We start from the raw sequence: 26,311 nt of genomic DNA on the forward strand, positions 1-26,311 counted from the left end.
TAAATAGCATTTATGCACCAAATTCCTCTGAACCTTTGCAGTAGCTAGATGATTTACCTGAGCACTATGGGTCCACTAATCTGTACATAGCACTGTCTGGCAGGAATGAGAAGAAACAAGAAAAAGGTTCCTTAACAACTTTAAACCAGGTGTGTGAGGGATCTATCCTTCGCAGGTCATTACTGCCCTGCAATGTGAGTTCTCTGTCCCCAGTACTCCATTTTGTCTGTTGCTGGAATGTTCCCTATCATCCTGATGCATCTGTGCCTTTGGCCCTTATTGGAGGGAAGAAATCTGTCCTGCTTTTGCATACTGGAGATTGACTGGACATGTTTCTTCCTATGCTTATCTTCTGTAGGATACATTAAAAATTGAATTCATGTTTGAGCAATATGAGAAAGTAAATGGGTGGGAACTCTTATCTGTAACAGTGCCCGAAGTTGATCCTGAAGCATAGCTGGTAGATGTCAGTATGACCCAGTCAAAACACTTCCAATGAGACTATTTAATAGATGATTTCACATCCATTCTCCTTTCTGTTCCTAGGTTTAAATAATAATAATAATAATAATAATAATAATAATAATAATAATAATAATAATAATAATAATAATAATAATTGTTATTGTTATTATTTAACTTAGCAAAGCTATCTAATCATCTTCGGTTTCGTTTTTAATGGGTTTTATCTCCTTACAGTTCTGGGAGAGCTACATGAGATTGTCACCTTTTACATTGTCAATCAGATGTAAATGATTTTTCACAAGGAATTATTTGTTCCTCTGGACTGTAGTGGGTGTGGGAAGAAGGTTCCAGGCAGGTGTTTGCAAGGGTTAATAAGATGCACACTAAAATGTAGGACATTGATCTGCATATTTCCTTCTTAATATTAATTTTTTACAACCTGGGTATATTAATTTGGATAGAATAATTAATGCATAGTGTTTACGGTACCCTGAATATTTTTCAGAAAAAAATACAGTGAATAATGTTGTCTACCCTTTAGTGTTTAGTGATCTGTCTTCATGTTCAAAAACCTAAGTACTCATCACAAGCATGCTTTTGTTTTAGAATTTTATATGCTAGCAAGTAGAATTCTGGAACTCAACCTTGTAAACAAATGAATATGGTTACACAATCAAACACAATTTATTTCCCTTATCAGAAATTGATCACTCATGAGAGGTTTGAAAGTGCATGTGAAGAATTAAATAATGCATTACATCGGGAGCATCAGGCACAAGTGCTTTTGAATGAACAGGCACAGCAGCTACAGGAATTAAATAATAAACTAGAATTGCACTCCAGTGAAGAAGCAGATAAAAACCAAGTCTTAAGTGAAACTGTAAAGGTAAGATGATTATTCTTATGAAACAGGCATCAGAAATTTTTCTTTTGGTGAATAAACGAAATCTTTTGTGTTTTGTGCACATAAAATGTTAGGAGGAGATGAATGTATACCATTGGAGTTTTATAGTACTCAGAAAAGACTTTAAAGATGAACTTCAAATATAATTTTCCTTTTCTGTTTTTGGGAGTGGAGAGTGTACATCAGTAACCTCTGAAGTATTTCAAGTTTACGTGATACTTAAGAGACAGCAGTTATCGCTGTCATGAGGTGTTAGCAGGCTGAAGAAAAAATGAATGAAGAAATACAAGGATACTTTTTTTCATTTTGGGGGGGGGGTAAAGGTCCTTATAATATTTTAAAACCTTGATTAGTTGTTTCCTGACTGTAATCTTAGTGCAAAGAACACATTTGCCAGTTTGGAATGTGATAGATGACAATAGAGAAAGAGGTTCTTTTTTTCATCAGAATTTAATTTTTCCCCTGACATAATGAGTAATGAGGAAAAGGAACTTATCAGAATCTTTGATAAAAAATCAAGGAGCAGAAAGGGACTAAGAGCTTTGAGAAAAGGTGCATATCTAATATGAAACAGAAGAAACATTGTGTTGATAGGCCAGTAATGTGTGGTGAGTTTAGCTCTGCAGCTTTTGCTTATTTTTTATTTAAAGCAAGTTCTGCTGCTTCTTCCTCTTCTTCACCACTACTACTATCCACCTCCCAGTATTCTTCTGTGAAATGATAGTTAAGCAGAAGAGAGTGCCTCACTGGTATTTAGAGAAATAGAAGCAGTTACAATTCTGAGGAAGATTTAGGAAGTGAGTGGTAAGAAAGGTCAAGAGGCAGAAAGAGAACCTAAATGTCAAAAAAGATTTTGGAAAATACAACAATGAATAGGGATGTCAAGGAGGATAACTTGCAACAAGGAGTTACAGTCTGCAGTGGTACACAGTGGAGAAAGCTGAAGGATATTGCTAAAGTTATTAAAGGGTTTTCATCAGCAGTATTACTTACTAAAATGCCGCATCTCGTTAAAAGGGAAAGACAATGATACTTTCAGTTTAATATTTATTTTTTATGGTTTGCCCCCCTCCTAGGCCCCTAGCTGGGGGTGTTTCATTTCAATGTAAGAGTCTATTAAATTTGTCTGTTCAAGTCAGTTTACTTCTTAATACTATTGCTTTTTTTTGTTGTTGTTGTTTCAGATGCAACTGAAGTATGTATAAGCCATTAGGCTTGTTTGGGAAATACTTGATTAAAATTTTTAAAATGAATATTAGGATCATAAAGAAGGGAAGAAATAAAACACAGGTGCTACATGAAATCTTCATTAGGTTCTACTCTTTATACATTGCTGTATGGTACTCCACCATATTAAACTTGATATGCAAATCCTTCCTTTGAATTTGTTTGGAAGAGATGAGGCAAAATCAATTGTAAGCATTTAAAATATATGATCGAGTTTTAAACAAATCTATTAAATGGATTATTGGTTACTGAATAAGATTTAACAGCTTCTTGGCTTTATTAATTAAAAGATAGATATTTTATGTTTTAGACAGCACTTGTGCAGAAATGCACCCTATTTCTGCAACCCCCAGCAGTTGTTGGCTACTGGAACAACTTGATTTAATACTTGATAATAACTTACTGGAGCTTGTAAAGATACAGTACAATGTAACAATACACATGTAGCTGTAGTGATAGGATAAAGGCTACAAAAGTTGACAAAATAAGTCTTAAAGCTGCAACTTTGACCACTTACAGTTACGCTGGTTTGTTTTTCTAGATGTATTACCCTGTAATTCTCAATTTTTTCCATGGATGAATTTAAACTAACTAAATGAACTTACCATACTTGCCCCATAGTAACTGTAGCAATTAAAATTAGTGTGTTACTAACTTCTGTGTAGGTATTAGAAAGTTGATTGATCGTCTCTTAATTCTTTCCTGACGTTGGCTACCCTAGTTAGCATAAAATTGCACTGTGGTTATAAAGGCCTATCACTGTATAAAAAAAGGAAACAAAATCTGTTGTAGTAATATGACAACCTAGATTCAAGATCTGGTATTTCTTGACCTCTTATCATGCATATTGATCTTATAATGCATACTTCCTAAATCATCACCATTTAATTTTTATCGTTGTTTTTCTACAGTCTCTGTGTTAAACCAAAAAACAGTTCCAAACCTGTGCTAAATAAATAACTCCTAACGTCAAGTGACAGTCTAACACAAACTACTTACCAAGGGGTAAAAACAGTTCTTTTTACTTTGAGCTTTTTGTGGTTTAACCCCAGTAGTAAGTTGAGCCTCACACAGCCTCTGGCTCACTCTCCTGCAGAAAAGGGAAGTGGAACAGTAAAAATGAGAAAACTCGCGGGCTGAGATAAAGACAGGTTAGCTAAAAACAGTAAAAATGAGAAAACTCGCGGGCTGAGATAAAGACAGGTTAGCTAAAAACAAACAAACAAAAAACAAACAGTGCACACATGTAAAGCAAAATAAGGAATTCATTCACAACTTCCTGTTGGCAAGCAGATGCTGAGCCATTTCCAGGAAAGCAGGGCTCCATCATAAGCTATGGTTACTTTACAAATACAACTCTAAATGTGACCTCCCTCCATCTTTCTCCCCAGCTTTCATTGCTGTACACTTAATATGGTACAGGGTATTTCTTTGGTTAGTTGGGGTCAGCTGTCCTGGCTGTGTCCCCTCCCAGCTTCTTGTGAACCACCATCCTCCTCAGTGATAGGGCAGCGTGAGAAGCAGGAGTCTTTGTGGAAGCAGTGCTCAGCAACAGACAAAACATTAGTGATACCAAGGCTGTTTTGGTCACAAATCCAAAATATAGCACCATATGAGCTTCTGTGAAGAAAATTAAGTCTATGCCAACTGAAACCAGGACAGAGCTGTGCATGCTACGTGTTCTTTTTTTTTTTTTTCTTTTTCTTTTTTCTTTTCCTAATTTATGAAAATGCCTTTAAGCTTTTTTTTGTGCTACAGTTTACCACAATCCCTCTTTATTCATAGCTGTATTCAGGATAGGCACGAATGGTCTCTGCCTCTGCCGTGATGTTTTAAGTGGCACGTCGTTTGTCTTGGCTCATCTTTTTTTGTGACTTAAAATTGTTTTTTTGTAGCTCTTATTTTACAGTACAGAGGAATAATCTAATCTCTGGTAATTGTTGCTTATAAAACTGACTGTGTAAAACTTGGTGCTTTTACAATTTAATCTCTTCAGTAGTACTGAAGTATAGAAAAAGGTGGTGCTGCACTGAATAAAAAATAGAAAAATATGCTTTCATTTTAAGATATGAAATAATCTTTCAGTCTGGACTAAGCACATACAAAAATCTGGATAATATAGTGGTGTACAAATGATTTCTTGTGGAGTATAGAATCCTGGAGTAAAAAAGAAAACTAGCCTTGAAGTCTTCATTTGTAATTTATATAGTGGTAAGAAGGGGAAAAATAAAATATTTGACAATTGTACTTTTGATAACTTATTTTGAAACTTATCCACACTTCAATAGAAATCAGTAAGGAGATATTTTGGTATTCATGTACTTTCACAAAGTAGCCTTATTAAAGGAGTAATACTTAATTTCTTAGCTTTATCGGTTCAGATTTTAATCCTGTATATTTTTATCTTCTTAATGGCATATACCATAGAGACATCTGAGGTAGCCAATTACATTTCAAGGTCAGCTGGAACTAAGCAACTCTTTTATACCACTTTTTTTTTTTTTTTTTTTATTAGATGAGGTAAATTACTAGCTTCAATTCCCTTTTCTTTGAAGAGACTTTTTATACAAATGCCAAACAGGCTTGTAAAGCAGACATAATTTTTACTCCTTATACAAGCATGTCTTAATTCCAGTAAAATACTTTTTCTTCCTATTGGCAGGAACTGTGTATATTTAGATTTACTTCCTTTTAGGGATGTTAGTACATGTAACAAAAGCAATATATTTTTGAGCTTTAATTTATGGAGCATGTCCTGTAAATTGTTAATGAATAACTCTGTTCATTTCAGGTTTCAACAGCAATATATGCTAAATCATGTAACTTGCTACTGATCTGCCTGAAAATAGTCTGAAACACATATTTCAGAAGAAGATTGTACCCTGACTAAATTTTTGTTTCATTTACTATGTTGAATTTAGTGAAGCTACTGTTGATTTATGACAGTGTGAGAAAGTAGTCTTGTTCAAGTGCTTTGATATCACCACAAAAAAGCATTTTCTGATGGGAAGATTTGGAGTGTTTGCTTTCACTAGCTATTTCATTTAAATCATTATATACATATTCTGTGTTCAGAAGGTGTAGAATCTCTTGCTGAAGAGATTCATCCAGATAAATTAGATTCTGATGGAGAGAGGGATTTCTAGATTTGTTCAAGTGGATGTTTTTCCTGAGCAGGTTTGGTGTGGATTTGAGGTGAAAATGATACATAATTTTCTGGGGTTTTCTGCCTTTTCTCTTCAAATATTTATAGACATATTTTTCCTGAAGAATAATTCCACCTATCTATACAACATTTATTTAATGTATTTATACAACAATTTATTTAATTAATACCATTGCACATGCTTTGAAAATCACTTTTATAGTTGTCTGTTTCTGTAAATGATTGCCACATTCCCACTTACAGAAAGGCTTAACTTATGTGAGGAATAGAATAGAGAGGTTCAGTTGGAAGAAACCCTCAAAGACCCTGTAGTCCAACTTCCTGACCTCCTCAGGGCTCTCCAACAGCCAAAGCACGTTAGTGAGGGCATTGTCCAAACGCCTCGTGAACACTGAGAGGCACAGGGCACCAACCACCCGGCTAGGAAGCCTGTCCCAGTGCCTGACCACCCTCACGGCACAGAAATGTTTCCTAACGCCCAGCCTGGCCCTCCCCTGGCACAGCTCTGTGCCGTGCCCTTGTGCCCTGCCATCGGTGACCAGGAGCAGAGACTGGCATCTTCCTGCACAGACCTGCACACAGTATTCAAGGCGAGGCTGCACCAATGCTAAATACAGAGGGAGGATCACCTCTAAACATGCTGTGCACCTCAGTGAAACTTGCTCTCCTGGCTGTCAGGGCACACAGCCGGCTCATGTTGAACCTGCTGTTGACTAACACCCTCAAGTCCCATTCTGCAGGGGTGGTCTCCATCCACTGGTCTCCAAAACTGTGCCAGTGTCCAGCATTACTCCGTATCAGGTGCTGTACCTGATGTTTAACCTTGGGGAATTTCATGCCTTTGATGATTGCCCAATGCTCCAGTGTATATTGATCCCTCTGGAAGACCTCTTGTTCCTGCTGTGAGCCAACAGGAGCTCCCAGTTAAGTATCATCAGCAAACTTGCTAAGGATGCACTCCATCCCTGTATCCAAATCGCTGATACAAACACTGAACAGAACCGGCCCTAGAACTGAGCCCTGAGGAACACCACAAGTGCCCATCTGCCAGCCTGATGCAGCCCCACTCATTACAACCTTTTGAACTCTACTGTTGGAAATCCACTGTCTTCCCTTCATCCACCAGCAGGTGACCTTATCATGGAAGGAAATCATATTAGTAAGGCAGGACTTTCTGTTAATAAACCCATGTTGACCATACCTGATAATGTTCTCCATAACTTTTCCATGGACTGAGGTTAGACCAACAGGTCTGTAGTTTCCTGCATCTTCTCTTATGCCCTTCCTGTAGCTGTAGGGTATAACACTGGCTAGCTTGCAGTCAGCAGGTAAATGGTTGAGAGGATTCCTGCTCTAACATCTGCTAATGCCTTCAGTGCCCTGGGGTGAATCCTGTGAAACCCTATGGACTTACAAACATTGAGCAGATACAACTGTTCCTTTACAGTGTCAGTGACCACTGTAAAAGAAAGTCACTGCTCCCCCAGTTATGGTCCTCCAACTCCAAGGTCAGGGCAGCCCAAGATCTGTTGTTGCTGTTAAATACTGGGGTGAAAAAAGCATTAAATGCCTCTGCTTTTTCCTCCTCCTTACTTATTAGGTGATCTTATACTTCAAGTTATCAGTCCAATGTTTTGACCTTCTCTTGCTGTTGACATTGAAAGACTTGGAGAAGCCTTTTTCATTGCTTGACACCATACTGTCCAGTGTCAACTCAGGTTGATCTTTGGCTTTTCTTGTTTTCTCCTGCAGATGTAAACTGCAGCTCTGTACTGTAAGTGATTTTCTTGCTTTTCAAATAGAACAGTGAAGGTTGCAGTCACTGTAAAAAGAGCAATATTTGGGGGATTTTTTAAAACTCTCTGGCATCTGAATTTAAAAGGCTGTTAAGATTTGGCTGTACTGAGCTGTACTTTTGATTCCCAGAAACTTGTTTGCCACTTTGGCAAGAAACTGTGTTTCTGTGCCTTGCTCAATTAAATCAAATTAAGGCTGTTCTTTAAAGAAAGCAATGTGGCTCATTACTGTTTGTGTCTAACTTACTAGAAACTTAGTATTAATCAAATTTAGTACGTTGAAGAGAAGCAAGGTCTCTTCTGAACAGGTTAGCAACTAAAACTCATAATTCATTATTTTTTATTATTTTTAGTTTCCATAATCTGTTCTGAACATTGGAATAAATTATAAAGTAGCTAAGAATGGATTAGCATTGCCATCTGCCCTATTCTTAGTCAAAAGAGGTCATATGTTTTATTATAATAACTTACAGGTTAAAACAGCTTTGTCGTCTATTTCAATTTGCATTAACAGTATTTGTAAAATACGTGAGCTTGCTCATTCTCCTGCTCTTTTACATAACTTCCACTACTGATAACTACTTACTTAGACAGTGTTCAAAGAGTTAGGTCTACTAAAATCCTTCCCTGAAGCTGGCCCTATGTGATTTCTTGTTTAAAGATTGTACTGCATTGCACGTGGAACACAGGAATGTGGGAAGGCACAGTCTTCCCAGGCTTCCTCCTAGCAGGTACTGTCCTTACCCAACAGATGAGTCAAACAGAGAGCATCCTGTTGTGGACTGAACCTGAGAGCTTCACTTGACAGTCAAGAAAAAGACACCAATGGTGTTGAAGACTGCATTCTATTTCTCAATCTACAGTTCTGATATATCTCTCCATGATGTTTGTCCATGTTACTGTCTATCATGTCGACATGTTTGTCCATCTTACTGTCTTTCTGATTGCTTTTTTTCTTTTTAATATCAGTAATTTGTAAAGCGATTTTTCTCTTAGAGATAATTATACTGTGTTTAGCATTTTGAAAGCAAGTCTACATGTTCTATTGCACAGCCATCCTTCCTTTAACATTCAAGATTGAAGGATTGCCCTATTCTTTTTCCACTTTGGGGATCACCTTATTAAAAATATTGATCCTCTGCATTTCCTCACTGAGCTAACTTTACAGTCAGATTGTTACGTCGGTGTATTTCCTTTGTTGTGTGCCTAGAACATTCATCAGTATGCATAAGTCTGGAGGGACTGAGGTCAGTACATGGTGGTTAGAAAAGTGGTTCTTGGTGGTTCTTGCTCTGGAGTCATCAACGAAACAATCCAGCAACTAAGTTCTTGAAGGTCTGCCTTAGCTTTTCTGAGTCAGGCTTTCTGGAAGATACATAACTAATGAGCAGAACATGAGAAATAACAAGGTTTGCAGTTATGTGGTAGGATGTGTATTACTGAACATGAAGTTCAGTACAATTAAAATTTTTGCATCAGTCAAACATAATTCACTTAGACGCTCCTATTTTAAAATGATATTGGCATTGCATTTGTTTTTTTTTTACTGTTTCATTCTTCAGCAGTTCCCCCTTTTGTCCAGTTTTGTGAGTTGAATATGCCAGTAATAATTTACTGAAATTTTAAGACTTTACATTGCAGTTGGAATACTTACTTCATATCAAGTGAGTGTTTTGTTATTTTTTATATTGTTCTACTAGAAAATGTTTATTGGTTAACAGTAAGAATATTAAGCATCTGTTTGGCAATTCTGTATTACCCTTAAAGAAAATAATCTCAAAAATGACATCTATTTTACAATGACAGAACAGTGAAAAGAACTGCCAGTTAGACATTATGCTAAAATTCACAAGGTAAAAAAGAGTATTTATCTAATAAAAAAAACCACCAAACCCTTATGTTGTATTTTACTTTTAACGTGTCAAAACAGTTGAAGATAACTGAGATAGATGCTCTCACCATTATGACAATTATGGTGTAACTTAGGCACTGAAAAAGAACTCTGAAGTAAGTAATGGCTACATAAGATCACTTTGGGTAATCTTTAAGGAGCTAATTAAGACTAGGAGTTAATTTCCAATTAAGAATATATATTTTTTTCCATTCAATAAGAAGGAAAATAGGTTTTTCTTTTTATAGAAAATTATGGAATTAGTTTGATAATGCTGGTCTGATTCAGCATTCTGATTTCAACAGTCATTTTTATTAATTACGCACATAAGCACCCTTCCACTAAGGCAGGTGACCAAGACAGGTAGAATTTTGCCTAGAACTAATGTGGAAACAAGAATTGCAAGTAACAATAGTTTGGTCTGCAAATTACTTCTGAGTACTTGATCAGATGGCTGAGACTTTGTGGTTTTGGGTTAAATTTATTAATGACTGATACACAGTGAAATCCAGAATGCCTTTATTTATATCTTTGCAGTGTAGTAATGTTGCCCATTTCAGGGAGTACTTTTTCTTGAAGTCTGTTTGCTACATTATTATTTAAAAATAATATTAAAAATCTGATATTCTGTCAAAATTTATTTATTTTTCCTTTGTTTAGAAAGTAATTGAATGAGGCAGAGTGTTTTTGTAGTCCTTTAAAAGTAATAGTCCAATATTTTCCATGCATTCTGTCTTTAGGAACTATTTCTCCCTTTGGTGAAGGGGAAAATAAGTGGAAAAATATCAGAATCTAAAGGCTTAATGGTTTTATTGCTGAATTTTAATTATAATAATAAACACCTCTGTCCATGACCTTGGAATTTATAATGCAGTGAGAGATTTATTGACATGTAATTCGGAAGAAAAATGGGATTATTGCATAATTACAGTGTGTGGTTATTAAGTGTATGTACTTACATACCACTTATTCCTGTTATTTCAAGACCTTCAACTATCTTTCAGTTTTCATTCAAGAGTACAGAAAAACTTCATGTTAAATCCAGCTCCTGGCAGATCTGTTATTTTATTGGCTCAACTACAAAGTAACTTTGTTACCTTGAAATGTGCAGTGGAAATCAATCGATCTTTAAAACACCATTTGATTTTTGTTTTTTAATGTTCTAAACCCATTTTTTGCTGGTCATTTAGATATCAACATGTAGGACTTTCTGCTGTAAAGTTCTTGATATACAAGCCCTTTATACGAAGATTTGCTTCTTGCTGCTGCTTAACTAGGCTGTCTCTAGGGCCCCTTTATTTTTTCACCTTAGTCAGGTTTTCCCATGATCTCCCTTGCTGTTTGTGTGAAGTTAACTGTCCAGAGATCTTTTGTATCTTCTTGTGAAACATTAAGTAACTAACTCTTAAACACCTGTTTAAATATAACGAGGTATATCTAGGTTTAGACTAAACTTAGAGATGCATTCCTTTGTATTTTCCCCCCTTTCTTAGCTACGTACAGTGAAAGCAGTTATGTCTAACTTTCTCGTAAGATGGATTTTGAATTTAATAGGGTTGTATGTTTTTTAGGTATTGGTTGATTTTCAAGGGCAAGTTGCTGGTATTTTTTTATCCCCTCAAATTTTCTACCACTGTCAGCTTCCAGTACCTATACCTATGATATCTTTTTATCAGGGTAAGTGTGGAAGCTCTTCAAGAGTGTAGTAGGATAACTAATTCAAAGCAGCTTACAGTATGCATTATGGGAAACCTATTGAAGGTCTTGCATCTTATTGCTGTCTTAATAAAATAGTATTTAAAAGTTTTCAGCTGAAGTAAACCCACCTTATTTATTTTATTTTTGTGTGTAGACTATAAAATAAGTAGTTACGTGATCAAAAATGACTAATTTAAGCTTCTCAGTTCTAAGGTAAGTCTCATGATTTTTCCAAGTTAGCTGTTGTACAAGAACATTTCTTAGCTGAGAGAATGAAAAAATGTGTTCTTTTGAAAAAAGGGAAAAAAATTCAATAAAGTTACTGGTTTTTGTGGTATCCAATGTATTTGATAATAAGCCACATTTATTACAGTGAAAAATATGAATAGTGATTCAATTTAATAGTTGCAGTGATTTATTGCTGTCAGTGAGTATCATGTTGGCTTCAGGATCTGTGGGCACCATGCTCAGAGAAATGTATTCCTCATTTAGAGTTTGTGTTCTCTGTTGGCATTTGGTGCACCACAAAGCGTATCCAGAGGGAAGGGAGACACCCAATCAATATGCCTTTATAGTACTTATATCTTCTTGTTGAATATTGGGCTGTGATAATCTTTGAAGCTTTTTCAATGGAACGATTTAAATTTGCCTTTTGTATTTGTTAAATATTGTTTTACTCTATCTGTTCTTTCTGCTGTTATATGTGTTCATATATATATATGTATATATATATATGCGCTGTTTGCTTACCTCTATTCCTTTAATAAATTGTAAACTTTGATTATAATCCTATTTTGAAGACTGAGCCATTTATAACACTGCTGAGAAGACCGACCACTCTCCAGTTTTTAATGAAGAGGGACAGTGGTGACCTGCATTAAAAAAATACAGATCTTTTTAGTATGAAATGATATATTGTATGTATATATGTAAGTAATATAATATATATAAGCAATATAATATATATATATAATATCAGTTATATATTGCTTATATAATATATAAGCAATATCTTTTGCTTATTTAATATATATATTAAATAAGCAAAATTGCTTATATATTATATTATTGCTTATATACTATATAAGCAATAATATAATATAATATAAGCAATTATTGCTTATATAATATATAAGCAATATAATATATATATAATGATATATTATATAATAATGTAAATTCATTTCTGTTTTATTGAGGTTTAAAGAGTAAAAGGGATGAAGTTTTTATGTGCGTGTATCATGTATGTGTGTTTTCGCCCTGCAGATGCTTCATGCAGTAGAGTGTGGGTGGCATGATATTAAAATTAAATATGCATACATTCACTAAACAGCATTTGGGACTGTCTGCAGAAACACACATCTACTTGAATACAAATGTGTGCAGTGTGGTTAGAACTCTGAAAGGGAACACAGTTTTTGAATGTAAGCTGTATAAAAACTGATAAATCTGCCTAAGCCTACTTTAATGTTTCCTGTAAAAAAAAATAAAATGATGGATTTGACCAATTCTTTTAGTTAAAGAAAAAGAAAAAATTTTGCTGAAGCAATATCAAAACTTTAGTCAGTGTAAATTGGTGTTCTTGGTGTTGTCCATAAGTACCTGATGTGATGACCCACCCTAACACACCACTGTCAGGTGGAGCTGTATAGCAGCCTCTTCCAGGAGGAAAAGTTAAGTGACTCAGCAGGGACAACGACTGTATTGGACTCAGGGTAAGCGTAATTTCTTTCTCAGAATCAAACATTAAGTTCTGTTTAGGTGATACCTTGAAACTATAATCAAGATTTTTAGGGTTCTCCCTGTTGAACCAATGTCTGAAGTTAAGACTGGTATCCCTAGTATCCAGTATCCTAGTAGATACTAGTAGCCCTAGTATCCCATAGCGTTTGTTTCTTCAATTTAGTTCTGAAACAGAGTGCTGTGTGACTTACTGTGTCCCTGATGCCTTTTTAGTCTGCGTCCACATTCCTACTGACTTCACACTGTGTATGCCATTTTAAATAAACAATGGGAATGAATTTGTGATTATTTAAACTGTAGGTAATATTCCTTTGTCATCGATGACCTTTTTCTCCCTGCTCCTGAATTATCTTAAATAGCTGTTGTGGCTTAAAAATATTCCAAACAAATTCAGTGGTGCAGATGCAATGGAAGAATTTTTTTTTTTTTTTTAGAATTTGCAATACTCTGTTCCTGGACTTAGAAATCTTACTGATAAAAAAAGATTTATTAAGACCAATAGGACATAGTCAGAGACAGATGGTTTGAAATCAGTTTACCTACGGTGAAGCTCAAGTCAGTGGAGTATGTTGTGTCATCACGGATATGATGAAGAAAGTTTCTTCACTGAAGGGGTTGTGTGATATTGTAACAGGCTGCCCAGGGAAATGGTTGAGTCACGATCTCTGGAGGTCTTCAAAAAACGTGTAGATGTGGAGCTTAGAGGCCTTGTCTAGTGGTAGACTTGGCAGTGCTAGGTTATTCAGTGCTTCTATATCCAACTGAGTATTTCTGTATATGTACAGTACCATACAGTAACACTTGTAAACCATAACAAAGGGTAAGGACCATGTATACCTTATATTGTACACTGTTTATAAAGGTGCACAGTTAGATAATAAGAAGCACAATTAAGCAAAAGTATTGCAGATGCTTGTATATAGCAGAAAGTGGTGTTAGCAGTATGACAATTGCACCTGTAAAGTTTGTTACCTGACTTCTATACAGGAACATGAGAAAATTATGAGAAGCCCTCTTTCATATTATCAAGTATCTACCATCTTTTTTTTAGCCTTGCACTGTAAGAACTCTAAGGCAGGGGCTCTGTCAGAGTAAAAAATGTAACAATGGCAAAAAATAGAATTGTCTTTTCTGTGGCATGTAAGTAACTAATTTGACAGCATGACACTGCCAGAGCATGGAAAAGCTGTTGCTGCTGCTGCAGGGCTGTCTAGCCTGCAACTGCAAAGGCTTAGCTTTTATGGTAGCAAAGGAATTCACTTTTTCCAAAGACAATGAAGAAACATCTGTCCTTTTTTTTTTTTTTTTTTTTTTTTTTTTTTTAAAAAAAAATAAACCCACCTCCCTCATTCGTAGTGATTCGGGTTTCTGAAATTTAAAAAAAAAAAAAAAAAAGAAAAAAAAAAGTGCAATGCAATCAGTGGCAGAAGAGGAGGTAGCACATCAGAGATGAACAAGGAATGAATGATCTTATAGTTGTACCACCTAGCATATGAATTCAGATGTTTATAGTCACCATCTCACCATCGTTTTTTTCTTTTTTCTTTCTTTTTTTTTTTTTTTTAAATCCAATTAAATCTCAGAATGATTAAGCCTAGGCTTTTCTAAAATTGTCTTTGATTATGTTTTGTTATGGTAGTATTCTTCTTCTCTGCAGCCTTCTACTAATACTAACATAATTCACTTAGCTCACAAGACAATATAAATTTCTAGATTGTCACGTGCGTAAATTTGTTATGCTTATTAACATTTTCCAAAATGTTGTTTAGAAGTAGGGTTTCATTATTGTCTTTGATTGAATTAGTATATGTCTGACTTGCCCAGTTCATTTTAGTATTCACAAGGGCATCCATCATTTGAGATGGCTTTTCAACTTACATTTCTGCTCAAATGCATTGATGTACCTAGCTAACATGCTGTCCTTAGGCTTTAGGACTACAAACATCTTAACACTGATGTGTTACTTGTTACTACTTGTTAGTACTAACATCCCAGGAGAATCTACCTTAGTGCCTTCCAGTGTAAACCATTCTGTAATTCTATGTGTGGCCATTTTGTATTTTGCCATTACATCACATAAAAACTTCAGAAGTTTTGTTTAGTTTCACTTACTTTGGAACCAAGAGACATGTGAATAGTATGTCTATTCTGGAACAAGTGTCATGATGTGAAATTATTCAGGAATAGCTACAGTGTTTAAATTAGTAAGCTTTTTTAAGTTCATGGTAACTTTAAAACATCCACAGCTCATTGACTTCAAAAAACGTTTTCAGTCATTCTGTTCTAAACATTTTGAGTTAATGCAATTGAAAAATGTATTCCTTTCTAGTTGATCAGAAAATATATTCTCTTGAGAAATAAGTCTGCATAGTAGCAACAACAACAACAAAAAAATTAACTTATCTTCACATCTTTGAGGTACTGTAATCTATCCTGAACTAATGCAGGTAAAGTGCTTTTGGCACCTAAACTTGCTTGGATGTCTGCATGGTGCTTCAGTTAACAAATGGACTGTCTAGATACATATAGGAAGGGATATTCGCTTTCAGAATATGAGTGCTTACAACTTCTGATAATTTGTCTAAGAAAAATCTCTTGCAAGATGAAAATGTATACATTTTCCCATCATTTGAGTGACCATCCGCAATGTATTTTTTTTTTTAATTGAGATTTTTCTTAATGTTTAGGTTCTAGATCTTTTAAAGTAACTGTATTACAAGTGCTTTTTGAGCCACGTGCACAATCATTTTACTTCTAGTTTTCTTTACATGACTACTTGACTTTATGATAGTGATTTGGTAAAGCTTTAGTCATGTTGTATAGTTGTATAGTTTGTGTTCTAATTTTATGGGATTTTCTTACACAGAGCAATCACAGACAATTGTACCCAATACCGTATCAGAAATGTGAAGACATGCCTGAAAGTATTCCTTAATTAACCAGTGCTTTGTTGGTTATCTGTTAAAATTATTTTGCTGATTAGTGTTAATGTTTTGCTTAGTAGCTCCACTTACCTTCTGTTATCTCATTATATGAGGCACTTCCAAAGACAAGCCATTTAGTACTTTGTTAGATAAACTGTGATCTGTAAGGTATGTTTAACTGCTTCTGTGCTACACCACATACTTAAGAGAACAGTCATCATATATGTCATTTCTCAGAATGCCAGCATGTGAAAAGATTGCTGTTTTAAGACTGAAGGTCCAGCAGCACATAGGTTAAAAAAAATATAAATAAATCGCTGCTTTTTCTGTAAAGCAGATACATCTCATTCAAATGTCTTTTTGAATACGCTCATGTTTCTTTTTCTAGAGGAGTTTAAAGGGCATGTGAAAACATGTCATGGGTGGTCAGCCTCAGGTTAGTTCTGTTTTGCAAGAGCACAACAGCCACATGGAGTTCATTTCAAACTGTTTTAAGACCATACTGCAGCCACTCTGAAACACACTGTGAATCCAGATATAGTATGTTGATATTGCAAAGTTTGGTTTCCAGTTGAGAAGTCTAAATCCATCTTGTTTGTTGTTACATTTCTAAATATATGCCTTAGATGTTCTTTTTCATGTATTGATGAGAAATCTCTGCTATGATTATTTTTCTTTGCCACGGAACTTCTTTCCCTAAGATTTTTCATCCAAATATTTTGTTTTGATTTGTTCTTGATAATGAAGAATTTAAAACAAACAAGCTGTGGAAATTCAACTGTGTAGTTTGAATTACTGTAATTTGATTGTCATTGCAGATATGCACACTGAGAATACAGTTCACATTAAATATGTGTATTTACTATTAACTGTTGCTGCATTTGTATGGTTTGTGTTTAGACCTTTGAAAGATCCAAGATTTCTCTAGGTTATCTGTAGACTGTCTTTTGAGGGGCACTCAGAGGCTATCCTGAAGATTGCATTTGCTGACAGCATTGAATTTACAAGAATGATGAAAAAGCAGAGTAGATGTCCACTTTATCAGGGAGCCCCACTAGACACCTTAACAGACTGTCTGTTTGCAACCAAAATTCCCCGTGGTGCTCTTGTATGGCTAGAAACCAAGGGAATAATGGAGGTTTCAATGCTTGTGGCCATTGAAACATAAACATATAAACATAGTTCTCATTTTTGTTCTTGAAACCGATGTTATTTTCCTAAAGTAATAACTACATGATAATGTTTGCTTTTAGGGTGAAAAAACATATACAGTTATTTCTAAAGATGTGTTCTTATCTGATAAAGAATAATAAGATATACTAATAAAGAAAATAAGACATTCATGAAGAGCAGTGTGTTATATTAACAACAATAATGAATGTTAGTTTTACTTGAATATAAAAAGCAAAATAAATCATTGGAAGAAAGCCACTTAAAAAGATTTAGTTTAAGTCAGTAACACATGCCTTCTGAATGCTGATAACTGATCAGCTGAATGCTGATAACTTCTGAACTGATAACTGAACATAACCAAATTAGACTAGTTTAAACTTTCTCTTAAAGGCCAGCATATTGATCCAATGCTGCTCACTAATAATTGGACCTTCTCTTGGCTAGAAACTTTTGTAGGCTTCCAACTTTTTTTCTGCCTGTTATCCTGAGCAGCTATTTACCCCGAACTCTTGGAAAGCTTTTGCAAGGTACTACTACTTCTGCTCTTACCTCTTGGTAGCATTAAAAGCTTCTCTACTCCAAGCTGAAGAGTCCAAGCTCTCTCAGCATTTCCACATAGGAGAGAAACTCCAGTCCTTTCTTGGTCATTGTGGCCCTTCACTAGACTCCCTCCAGTAGCTGCATCTCTGTTGCACCAGGGAGTTCAGAGCTCCAGATGTGGCCTCATCAGTGCTGAGAAGAGGGGAAAGATCACCTCCTTCAATATGATGCCGCATGCATCCTTCTGTGTCACAGGGACATGGTTCTGATGCATGTTCAGCTTGGTGTCCACCAAGACCCCCAGGCACTTCTCAGCCAAGCTGCTTTCCAGCTGGGGGCCCCCCAGCATACTTTAGTGGCTGGGGTTGTTCCTCACGAGGGACAGAAATTTGCACTTCTCCTCGTTCAGCTTCATCTTTCTGTCAGTCCGACTATTTCTCCAGCATGTTGAGGTCCCTCGGGATAGCAGTATGAACCTCTGGCATATCAGCTACTCCTCCCAGTCTTTTGTCATCAACACACTTGCTGAAGGTGCACTCTGCCCTATCATCCAGATCATTAATGAAGATGTTAAATGTGACCAGACTCGATAATGATTGCTGGGGTACACTGTTAATTCCTGGCTGTTCATTCCAGTGATCACCACCCGCTGAGCCCAGCAATTCAGTTTTTGACCTGCCTCACTGTTTGCTTGTCCAGCCCAGACGTTGTCAGTTTCTATATTGATTGTCACTGCTAATCTTTAAAAAAAAAAAAACACAAACACAAGACAAAACAAAAAGCAAGCAAGAACACACACACACACAATATCCTAGATGAAAAAAGAAAGAAAACAAAACAAAAAACACCACAGAAAAAGTATACCTATGTAGAGCTTGATAAAGCAGTCAGTTTTCCAATCAGATCTGTAGTTTCTGTACATTGTGACAGAAGGGTATGCGCAGTAGCTGTTATTTCTCTTCCTTGGCAAGAGGATTCTTTTACTCCCTCTTAGTTTCATTTCATGAACAGCCATTTAAACAAGCATTTTGGACTCCAGAAGAGTCATAATTCATACATAGTCATGATGCACATTGTTAAATGTGTTATACACCAAGTTCAAAAGCAAACAGTGTGAAAGAAAGTATTTAAATGTTCAGAGTTTTGCTCCTTCATTTTCAAACACTCTTCTGCCTTCCTAACCAGTGAGGGTGTGTTTGCATTTTTTTTTTTGATGTGCTTTTATCAGCATATTATTTCTCACTCACCAACTGAAAAGTCAAGTTTTAACTTCATCATTTAGGCAGATTGGATGATGTAATATAGAAAAGAGAGATAAAAAAAAAAGACAGTTGTCATTTATGCTCTGTATGACCTATGTTTTACAAAAAATGAGACAATGGAGAAGTACTTGTATATTTTAGCTGGTGGATTAATGGATTCTGTCTGAACTTTGTATTCTTTTTCTGTGGACAGTTATTTGGTATTTACCTAAAACACCTTTACAATGGGTATTCAATGTACAGTTCTTTTAAAAAATAGTATATTGTATCTAGATTGAAAATGCACATACCAAATTTCATCCTGAAGACAAAATCTTTAATTTCACGGATCTGTTTATAACACAGATACTTCAGTATCTTGTAGTGCTGTGTTGTTGTTTCTGTGTAGTTTATATCGAATTTAGTAAGCAGTTTGATCTGGCTTTGCTGATCTTGGAAAACATGCTCTCAGTATAAATATGTTGCACATGCTTTGCATGAATTTAAACTGTATGACTGTCATCATTCATCTAGAATGATTATCCCTCTGTTCTTTTGAATAGAGTGGTAAGGAATGACCATGCTGAGCTTTTGTTTCTTTTTGTAACTGGTTTTAACGAAAAAACAAAAATTGTTAAAATTATTTTAGAAATTTGAACTCATCCTTTGTACACCCAATTAGATTTTTCTTCAGTGCTATCAGTTATATGCTGTTCTCACCAACAAGTGGTTTTTCACTCTGTTTATGGAGAAAAAGAAGTCCAAATCTAAAATATGTCTAGAGGGAACTCTCTTTATGGATGCTGATGAAAACTCAACCAACTATGGGATTTTGGTGGACTGTAGAGGAAATGCAGTGAAGTCTAAAGGAGTACCTGAATGCCTAAACATCTGAATTATATGAATAACTGTCATTTTATGAAATGTCTATAAATTGGAGTTTGGCTTCTAAGTTGTTTCAGAATCACTTATGCTTGAAAGTGAAAGCTCAGCATCTTCACAAAACTATGTGCAGGCATAGTAGGTTTTTAAAACCTCCATCCCTGTTATCACATTCAGCCTTAACTTTCTAACAATTGTAATTGTCCACAGGAAACATTTCAAGATAAATGCACTATCAGGTTTTGAAATTTTCTTATTTTTGTAAATAGTAAGACCTGGGGAGCAAAATAAGGGCTATATTGTGGATTAAGTGAAATATCTCAAGGCTGTGCTTTTCTGATAACTGAACCTGAAGTGACCTTTCTCAGACACAATTACAGAGCTGTATGTTTTTCCTTTAATTTCATCAGGGGTTTAATTAGTATACAAATAAAACTTCCCTTATCTTCCTTTCTACCTAATTGGCTTGTCTTCGCTTATATATGAAGTATGTGAAAATGGGCTGTAATTAGGGTGACCGTGTTAACCTTTTTTTCTCAAATGTACTGTTGCCTAAAGGCCTCAAGGCCTAAAAACAGTGCTTTGGATTATTGCTTTGCAATCACTATGGCTCTCCCATAGGTTTTCTCATGAGCAGAAGGGCTTTGGGTGCTGCCGGTTCCCACTGCTTAACGGGATCTTCATTCTTCTCCCCACTAAATGTTTATTGATTATCTCACTGCTCCACACTCAGCCTCCAACAACTTAATATCAGGTGACAGTCAGGAGAGTTCTCCAAGTAATTAGAGTGGAGCATTGAGGGAACAATTAGGAGCAGAGTTATTAAACTTGATTTATCCTATTCTCTCCTGAACACTTTCTTGGATATCAGAACATCACACTTTCACAATCTACCCTGGCTGAGAAATTAGTGGCTAACCTGCTGCTTATCATTGTTGCCTTGCTGCCTTGAGGCACACCCTCTTGGTTTCAGTCACTCAGCTGGAAATATTAGAGTCCATAAAGTTTATCAAGGGTTTTAATTAGATCAATCTGCAGAAAGAAAAAAAAGAGAGAGGCGTAGCAGGCATTACTGTAGAACATTCCATACTGTATTTGAGCAATTTTCAAGGCTTGACTTTAACCCAAAGTAGCAAGGATCTTCAAATGAATGCTGAAATTGTTTTTAGGGAGCTGTTTTGTTTACAGTTTGCGTAGCTATTGCAATGTGATTGATTGGAAAAGTCTGAATCCTTTGGAGATTTCTCCAAAGAATGGTGGAAGTTGTCAAAATGATAAAACATTAAGATTTTTGATTTAACCATTTCTGTATTGCTTTGTCGTTACCTACTATGGATTGCTGACCATACTTCTCCAAGAGTTGGGCTTCATGCTTTCATCCCTGTTATTGCTTAGGCCTGTTATTAATAGGCCTGGTATTAATAGGCCTGTGCTTGCAATTGGTAAACATTATCAATTAGAAGCTCAAACAAGCTTTTGACACTTAGTGAGTCTCTTCACCATCTGTGGTCAGTGACGAAAGCCGTACAGTGGAACAGCCTACTCTTTAGTCCTTGTAGGAGGATAGCTATCTAATAAAAGTTAAATAAATATGCATCCCTTTTTACCAGGGTGTTCATATTAGCCTGTGTTTCTCTGGTCACTTAGACCACTAGTATCTTGGAGCAAGACTCCAGATGCTTACATCAAAGTATTAGGAGGATTATCTTCTTCGTAGGCCAGAGCTCAGTCCTGTGACTGCATCTGTAAAGCACTTTTTTCAAGTAGGTTGGGAAAGTTACGGTATCCAGAGCATTGCACCACAGGTGCTCAATACATTTTCTTTGTCAAAAGATGAGAATATGCATGGGAGGAACATCACTCTGCTTTCATAGCTGTGTTTCCTCAATACCGACTTAGCCTAATATAAACAAACAGTAAGCACGATAAATGGAAGAAGGCAATGTTCTTTGTTCTTTAATGATAGACGGCTCCTTTTATCCCTGCCAATACATTTCTAATAATTTGGACATAATTTTTCTGAAATTCCTATTATCCATAAATTAAGCTGTACAGACAAGATTTTGATAGTTGCTGGTGGCATCAGAGTAATTTCTGAAAGCAATGTTTCTGGTTTTGGGCATGTGGAATGAGGAAATCTGTGTTTTGATTTTATTTATCTTTCTTTTCCAGGTAAAAATATCATATTTAGTCTAAATTCTTGATATACAGTAGATTTACAATTGATTTTTATAGTAGTGATTAACCTCAACCTGGATTTCGTAAATTGCCAAACAGAGAGTTCTGGTAGTAGTACTGTACCTTAAAGTATGCTGTTAAAATAACTGATTGCTTTTATAGTCTTGAGATTTTTTTATTTTTTATTGTTAAATAGGCAATCCATAGATTTCAGTTTGTTTCACAGGATTATACTGCTTGGTGCTGTACCTCTTTATTTTATAGAAATATTGTCTAACTTTTTTTGAAGTGCTTTTGACTCTTAGCTAGGTTTTGAGCTTTTTTGGATTGACTTGCCGAGGTGATTGGCTCCGGGGCAGATGTGTTCTGTAGTGGAGCCGGGGATCGGGACAGGCAGGGCTTTTTTTCAGCATCGAGGCCCAGCCCTTCAAAAACAGCCCCTAGGGAGTGTGGCGACCAGGATGGGCAAACACGGTGTGGTGGTGCAGTTTGCGCAGGCAGGGTGAGCAGGGAGGGCTGCTCTTTTGCAGCGGTGTTTCCCTTCGGTGCTTGTAACCTGCTTGCGAGGAACCTGGCCGTGGTATCAACCAGGCAGAAAACCATGGCCTCCGCGTCTCTTGCAGCCTCTCCAGCCACAGTCACCAATGTAGCTACTCATGTGGAGGGCTTCGGGAAACTCACTGCTGTCCAGATCTTGGGCTGCAGGGTGTGTCCGAGTCTTCTGGCAGTATCCGACAGCAGCAGCGAGGGGATTGCCTGTGGGAGGTGTGCCCAGGTTGAAGATCTGCTCAGCCTGGTGGCGGAGCTTCGGGAGGAGGTGAGCAGGCTCAGGAGCATCAGGGAGTCAGAGAGAGAAATTGACTGGTGGAGGTGTACTCTACCCTCTCTGAGACAGACTCACGAGCCTGCCACAGCACAAGTGTCTCTTGCTACGCAGAAGACAAAAGTTCCCTCATCCCATGAGGCAGCAGGAGGAGACCTAGGCCAAGGAGGGGAATGGAGGCAGGTTCCTGTTTGGGGTGGTAGGCGAGCCCTATCTCTGCCCACCTCACTTTCCCATCTACCCTTACGTAACAGGTATGAGGGTCTAGAATGTGACAGTCAGAACAACAATGTAGATGAAAGCCCGTCCCAGTTGGAGACGGTGCCTAAGGCAAGGCAGCCTACTCCCGCATTGCTACATCTTCTGTCAAAAGAGAAAGAAGGGTTACTGTCATGGGGGACTCCCTTCTGAAATGGACAGAAGGCCCAGTATTCCGACCGGACCCAACCCACAGGGAAGTCTGTTGCCCCCTGGAGCTCAGGTGAGAGACTTTGCTAAGAAAGTCAAGTGCCTGGTACAGCCCAACAACTACTACCCACTACTGGTCTTTCAGGCAGGTAATGAAGAGGTAGAAACGAGAAGTATGGGAGCGATCAAAATGAACTTTAGGGCTTTGGGGTAACTACTTAAAGGATCAGGGGTACAGGTTGTGTTTGCCTCTGTCTTTCCAGTTGGGGGGACCGATGCTGACAAGTGGGCTCATCACATTAACACGTGGCTTCGGGACTGGTGCAACCGGCAGAACTTTGGGTTCTTTGATCACGGGGAAGGTCTAAGTGACACTGGGCCTGCTGGCACCAGATGGGATGCACCTCTCTCAGAGAGGGGTAAGGATTTTTGCTCAGGAGTTGGCAGAGCTGGTAGATAGGGCTTTAAGCTAGAGTTGAAGGGAGAAGTGGATAAAACCAGGCACGCTGGTGATGAACTAAGGGGTGGTGTGCTAGAATCAGAGGGACTGTGTGCCAGTGAGGTCCTTTAGTCAGCTCCACAAGGTGCTACGTGTAGGGAGACGCATTTGAAGTGCTTCTACACAAATGCAAGCCGTGTGAGGAATAAAATGGATGAGCTAGAAGTCTTGGCCCAGTGCCACAGCTACAACATCATTGGCATAAGCGAAACCTGGTGGGATGAGTCTTGTGGCTGGTGTGCTGCAATAGATGGTTACAGGCTCTTCAGGAGGAACAGGCAGGGTAGGCGAGGTGGCGATGTATGTGAAGCATGAGCCGGACTGCGTGGAACTTCAAGTTGGCAATGGCAAAGTTGAGAGCCTCTGGGTAAGGATTAAGGGACAAACAAAGGGGATGTCACTGTGGGAGTCTATTACAGACCACCTGGCCAGGACGACAATGCCAATGAATTATTCTTTGCAGAACTAAGAGATGCCTCGAGATCAACTGCCCTTGTCCTTATGGGGGATTTCAACTTGCCAGACATCAACTGGTATCATCACCACATGCCTGACATGAGCAGGTCCAGGAGGCTCATAAAGCACCTCGATGATAACTTCTTGGTGCAGGTACTAAGGGAGCCAATTAGGAAAGGTGCCCTGCTAGATCTGTTGCTGGAGAACTGAGAGGGTCTTGTGGGAGACATGGCAAGTGGCGGCCGTCTCAGTCATAGTGACCATGAAGTGGTTGAGTTTAGAATTTATGGTAACAGAAGGAAAAGTGCCACCAAAACTTCAGCCCTGGATATGGGGAAAGCAGACTTCAGGCTGCTCAGGGAACTAGTCAGCAAGGTTCCCTGGGAAACTGCTTTTGAAGGCATTGGCATCCATCAGTGCTGGTCAGTCTTTAAGCACTGCTTCCTAAAAGCACAAGATCAGGCGATTCCAAAATACCAGAAGGCAGGCAGGCAAGGCAGAAGGCTGACCAGGGATCTTCTACTGGAGCATAGGCAGAAAAAGAAAGTGTACGGCTGCTGGAAGGAGGGTCAAGTGATGAGGAAGGAATACAGGGATGCTGTTCGTGTTTGTAGGCAGAAAATTTGTGTGGCCAAAGCCCAACCAGAGTTGAAGCTGGCCAGGTCTGTGGGAGACAATAAAAAAGTTTTTTTTAGATTTGTGAACAGGAAAAGGATAACCCAAGAAAACACAGGTCTGCTACTTGATGGGGAAGGTCACCTCACAGAAAAGGACATAGGACAGAGACGTTTAACGCCTTCTTTTACTCCATATTCAACACTGATGATGGGCTGTTGGGACCTTGGGTGCCCTGAGCTAGAGGACCATGACGGTGGGAATGATAAACTCCCAACTGACCCTTCTTTTCAAGAAGGGTAAGAAAGAAGACCCTAGCAATTACGGGCCTATCAGTCTCATGTCAGTGCCTGGTAAAATTATGGAGAAGATGATTCTTGAAGTTATTGCAGCACACCTGGGGGGCAATGCAGTCATTGGTCCCAGCCAACATGGGTTCATGAGGAGTAAGTCCTGCCTAACAAATTTCATCTCCTTTTATGATAAGATCACCCATCTAGTCAACCAAGGGAAATGAGCTGACGTGATCTTTTTGGACTACAGCAAGCCTTTTGACACGGTTTCTCCTTGGATCCTACTGGACAAAATGTCCAGCATACAACTTAACAAAGCCAGCATGTGATGGGTGAGCAATTGGCTGATGGGTAGGGCTCAAAGGGTTGTGGTAAATGGGGCCACATGAAGCTGGCAGATGGTCACTAGTGGGGTCCCTCAAGGCTCCATTTTAGGGCCAGTCCTCTTCAATGCTTTTATAAATGATCTGGATGTAGGACTAGGTGTTTTGAACATACTTGCTGACAACAGCAAACTTGGAGAAGTTGTGGGCCCTGATGAGGGTGGAAAGGCATTACTGGGCGATCACCAGCCACATGAAGTTTAACAAAAGCATGTGCCGGATCCCGCATCTGGGACAGGGCAGCCCTAGGTATACGTACAGACTGGGCAATGACATCACAGAATCACAGAACTGTAGGGGTTGGAAGGGACCTTGAAAGATCCTGGAGAGCAGCCCCACAGGGAGGGATCTTGGGGTTCTGGTTGACAGCAAATTGAATATGAGCTGGCAGTGTGCCCTGGCAGCCAGGAGGGTCAGCCGTATCTTGGGGTGCATCAAGCATGGCACTGCTAGTCGGTTGAAGGAAGTGATTGTCCCGCTCTACTCTGCACTGGTGTGGCCTCCCCTCTAGTACTGTGTGCAGTTCTGGGCACCACAGTACAAACAGGATGTGAAATTATCGGAGAGTGTCCAGAGGAGGCCTATGAAGACGGTGAAGGGCCTAGAGGGGAAGACGTATGAGGAGCAGCTGAGGGCACTGGGCCTGTTCAGCCTGAAAAAGAGGAGACTGAGGGGGGACCTCATCACAGTCTACAACTTCCTCGCGAGGGGGAGTGGAGAGACAGGTGACCTATTCTCTGTAAACACCAGTGATAGGACCCACAGGAATGGCGTTAAGCTTAGGCAGGGGAAGTTTAGGCTGGACATCAGGAAGAGGTTCTTCACCAAGAGGGTGGTTGCACACTGGAACAGGCTCCCCAGGGATGTAGTCACGGCACCAAGCCTGTCTGAATTTAAAAAGTAGTTGGACTGTGCACTTAGCCACATGGTCTAAACTTTTGTGTAGACCTGTGTGGAGCCAGGAGTTAGACTTGATGATCCTTTTGGGTCCCTTCCAACTCGTGAT

The 26,311-nt window shown here is 38.1% G+C and overlaps 1 protein-coding gene across 4 annotated transcripts in view; it reads left to right on the plus strand.

Moving 5' to 3' along the window:
- CCDC171 (coiled-coil domain containing 171) overlaps positions 1-26,311 on the plus strand; it is a 173,692-nt gene that overhangs the window by 84,118 nt on the left and 63,263 nt on the right. For all 4 annotated transcript variants that reach the window (XM_032205832.1, XM_032205835.1, XM_032205833.1 and 1 more), the window contains one exon: positions 1,166-1,351. In XM_032205832.1, the coding sequence (XP_032061723.1) occupies positions 1,166-1,351 (186 nt within the window). The remainder of the gene's footprint in view (positions 1-1,165; positions 1,352-26,311) is intronic.

The sequence above is a fragment of the Aythya fuligula genome, chromosome Z, assembly GCF_009819795.1.
Source record: "Aythya fuligula isolate bAytFul2 chromosome Z, bAytFul2.pri, whole genome shotgun sequence".
Classification (NCBI taxonomy): domain Eukaryota; kingdom Metazoa; phylum Chordata; class Aves; order Anseriformes; family Anatidae; genus Aythya; species Aythya fuligula.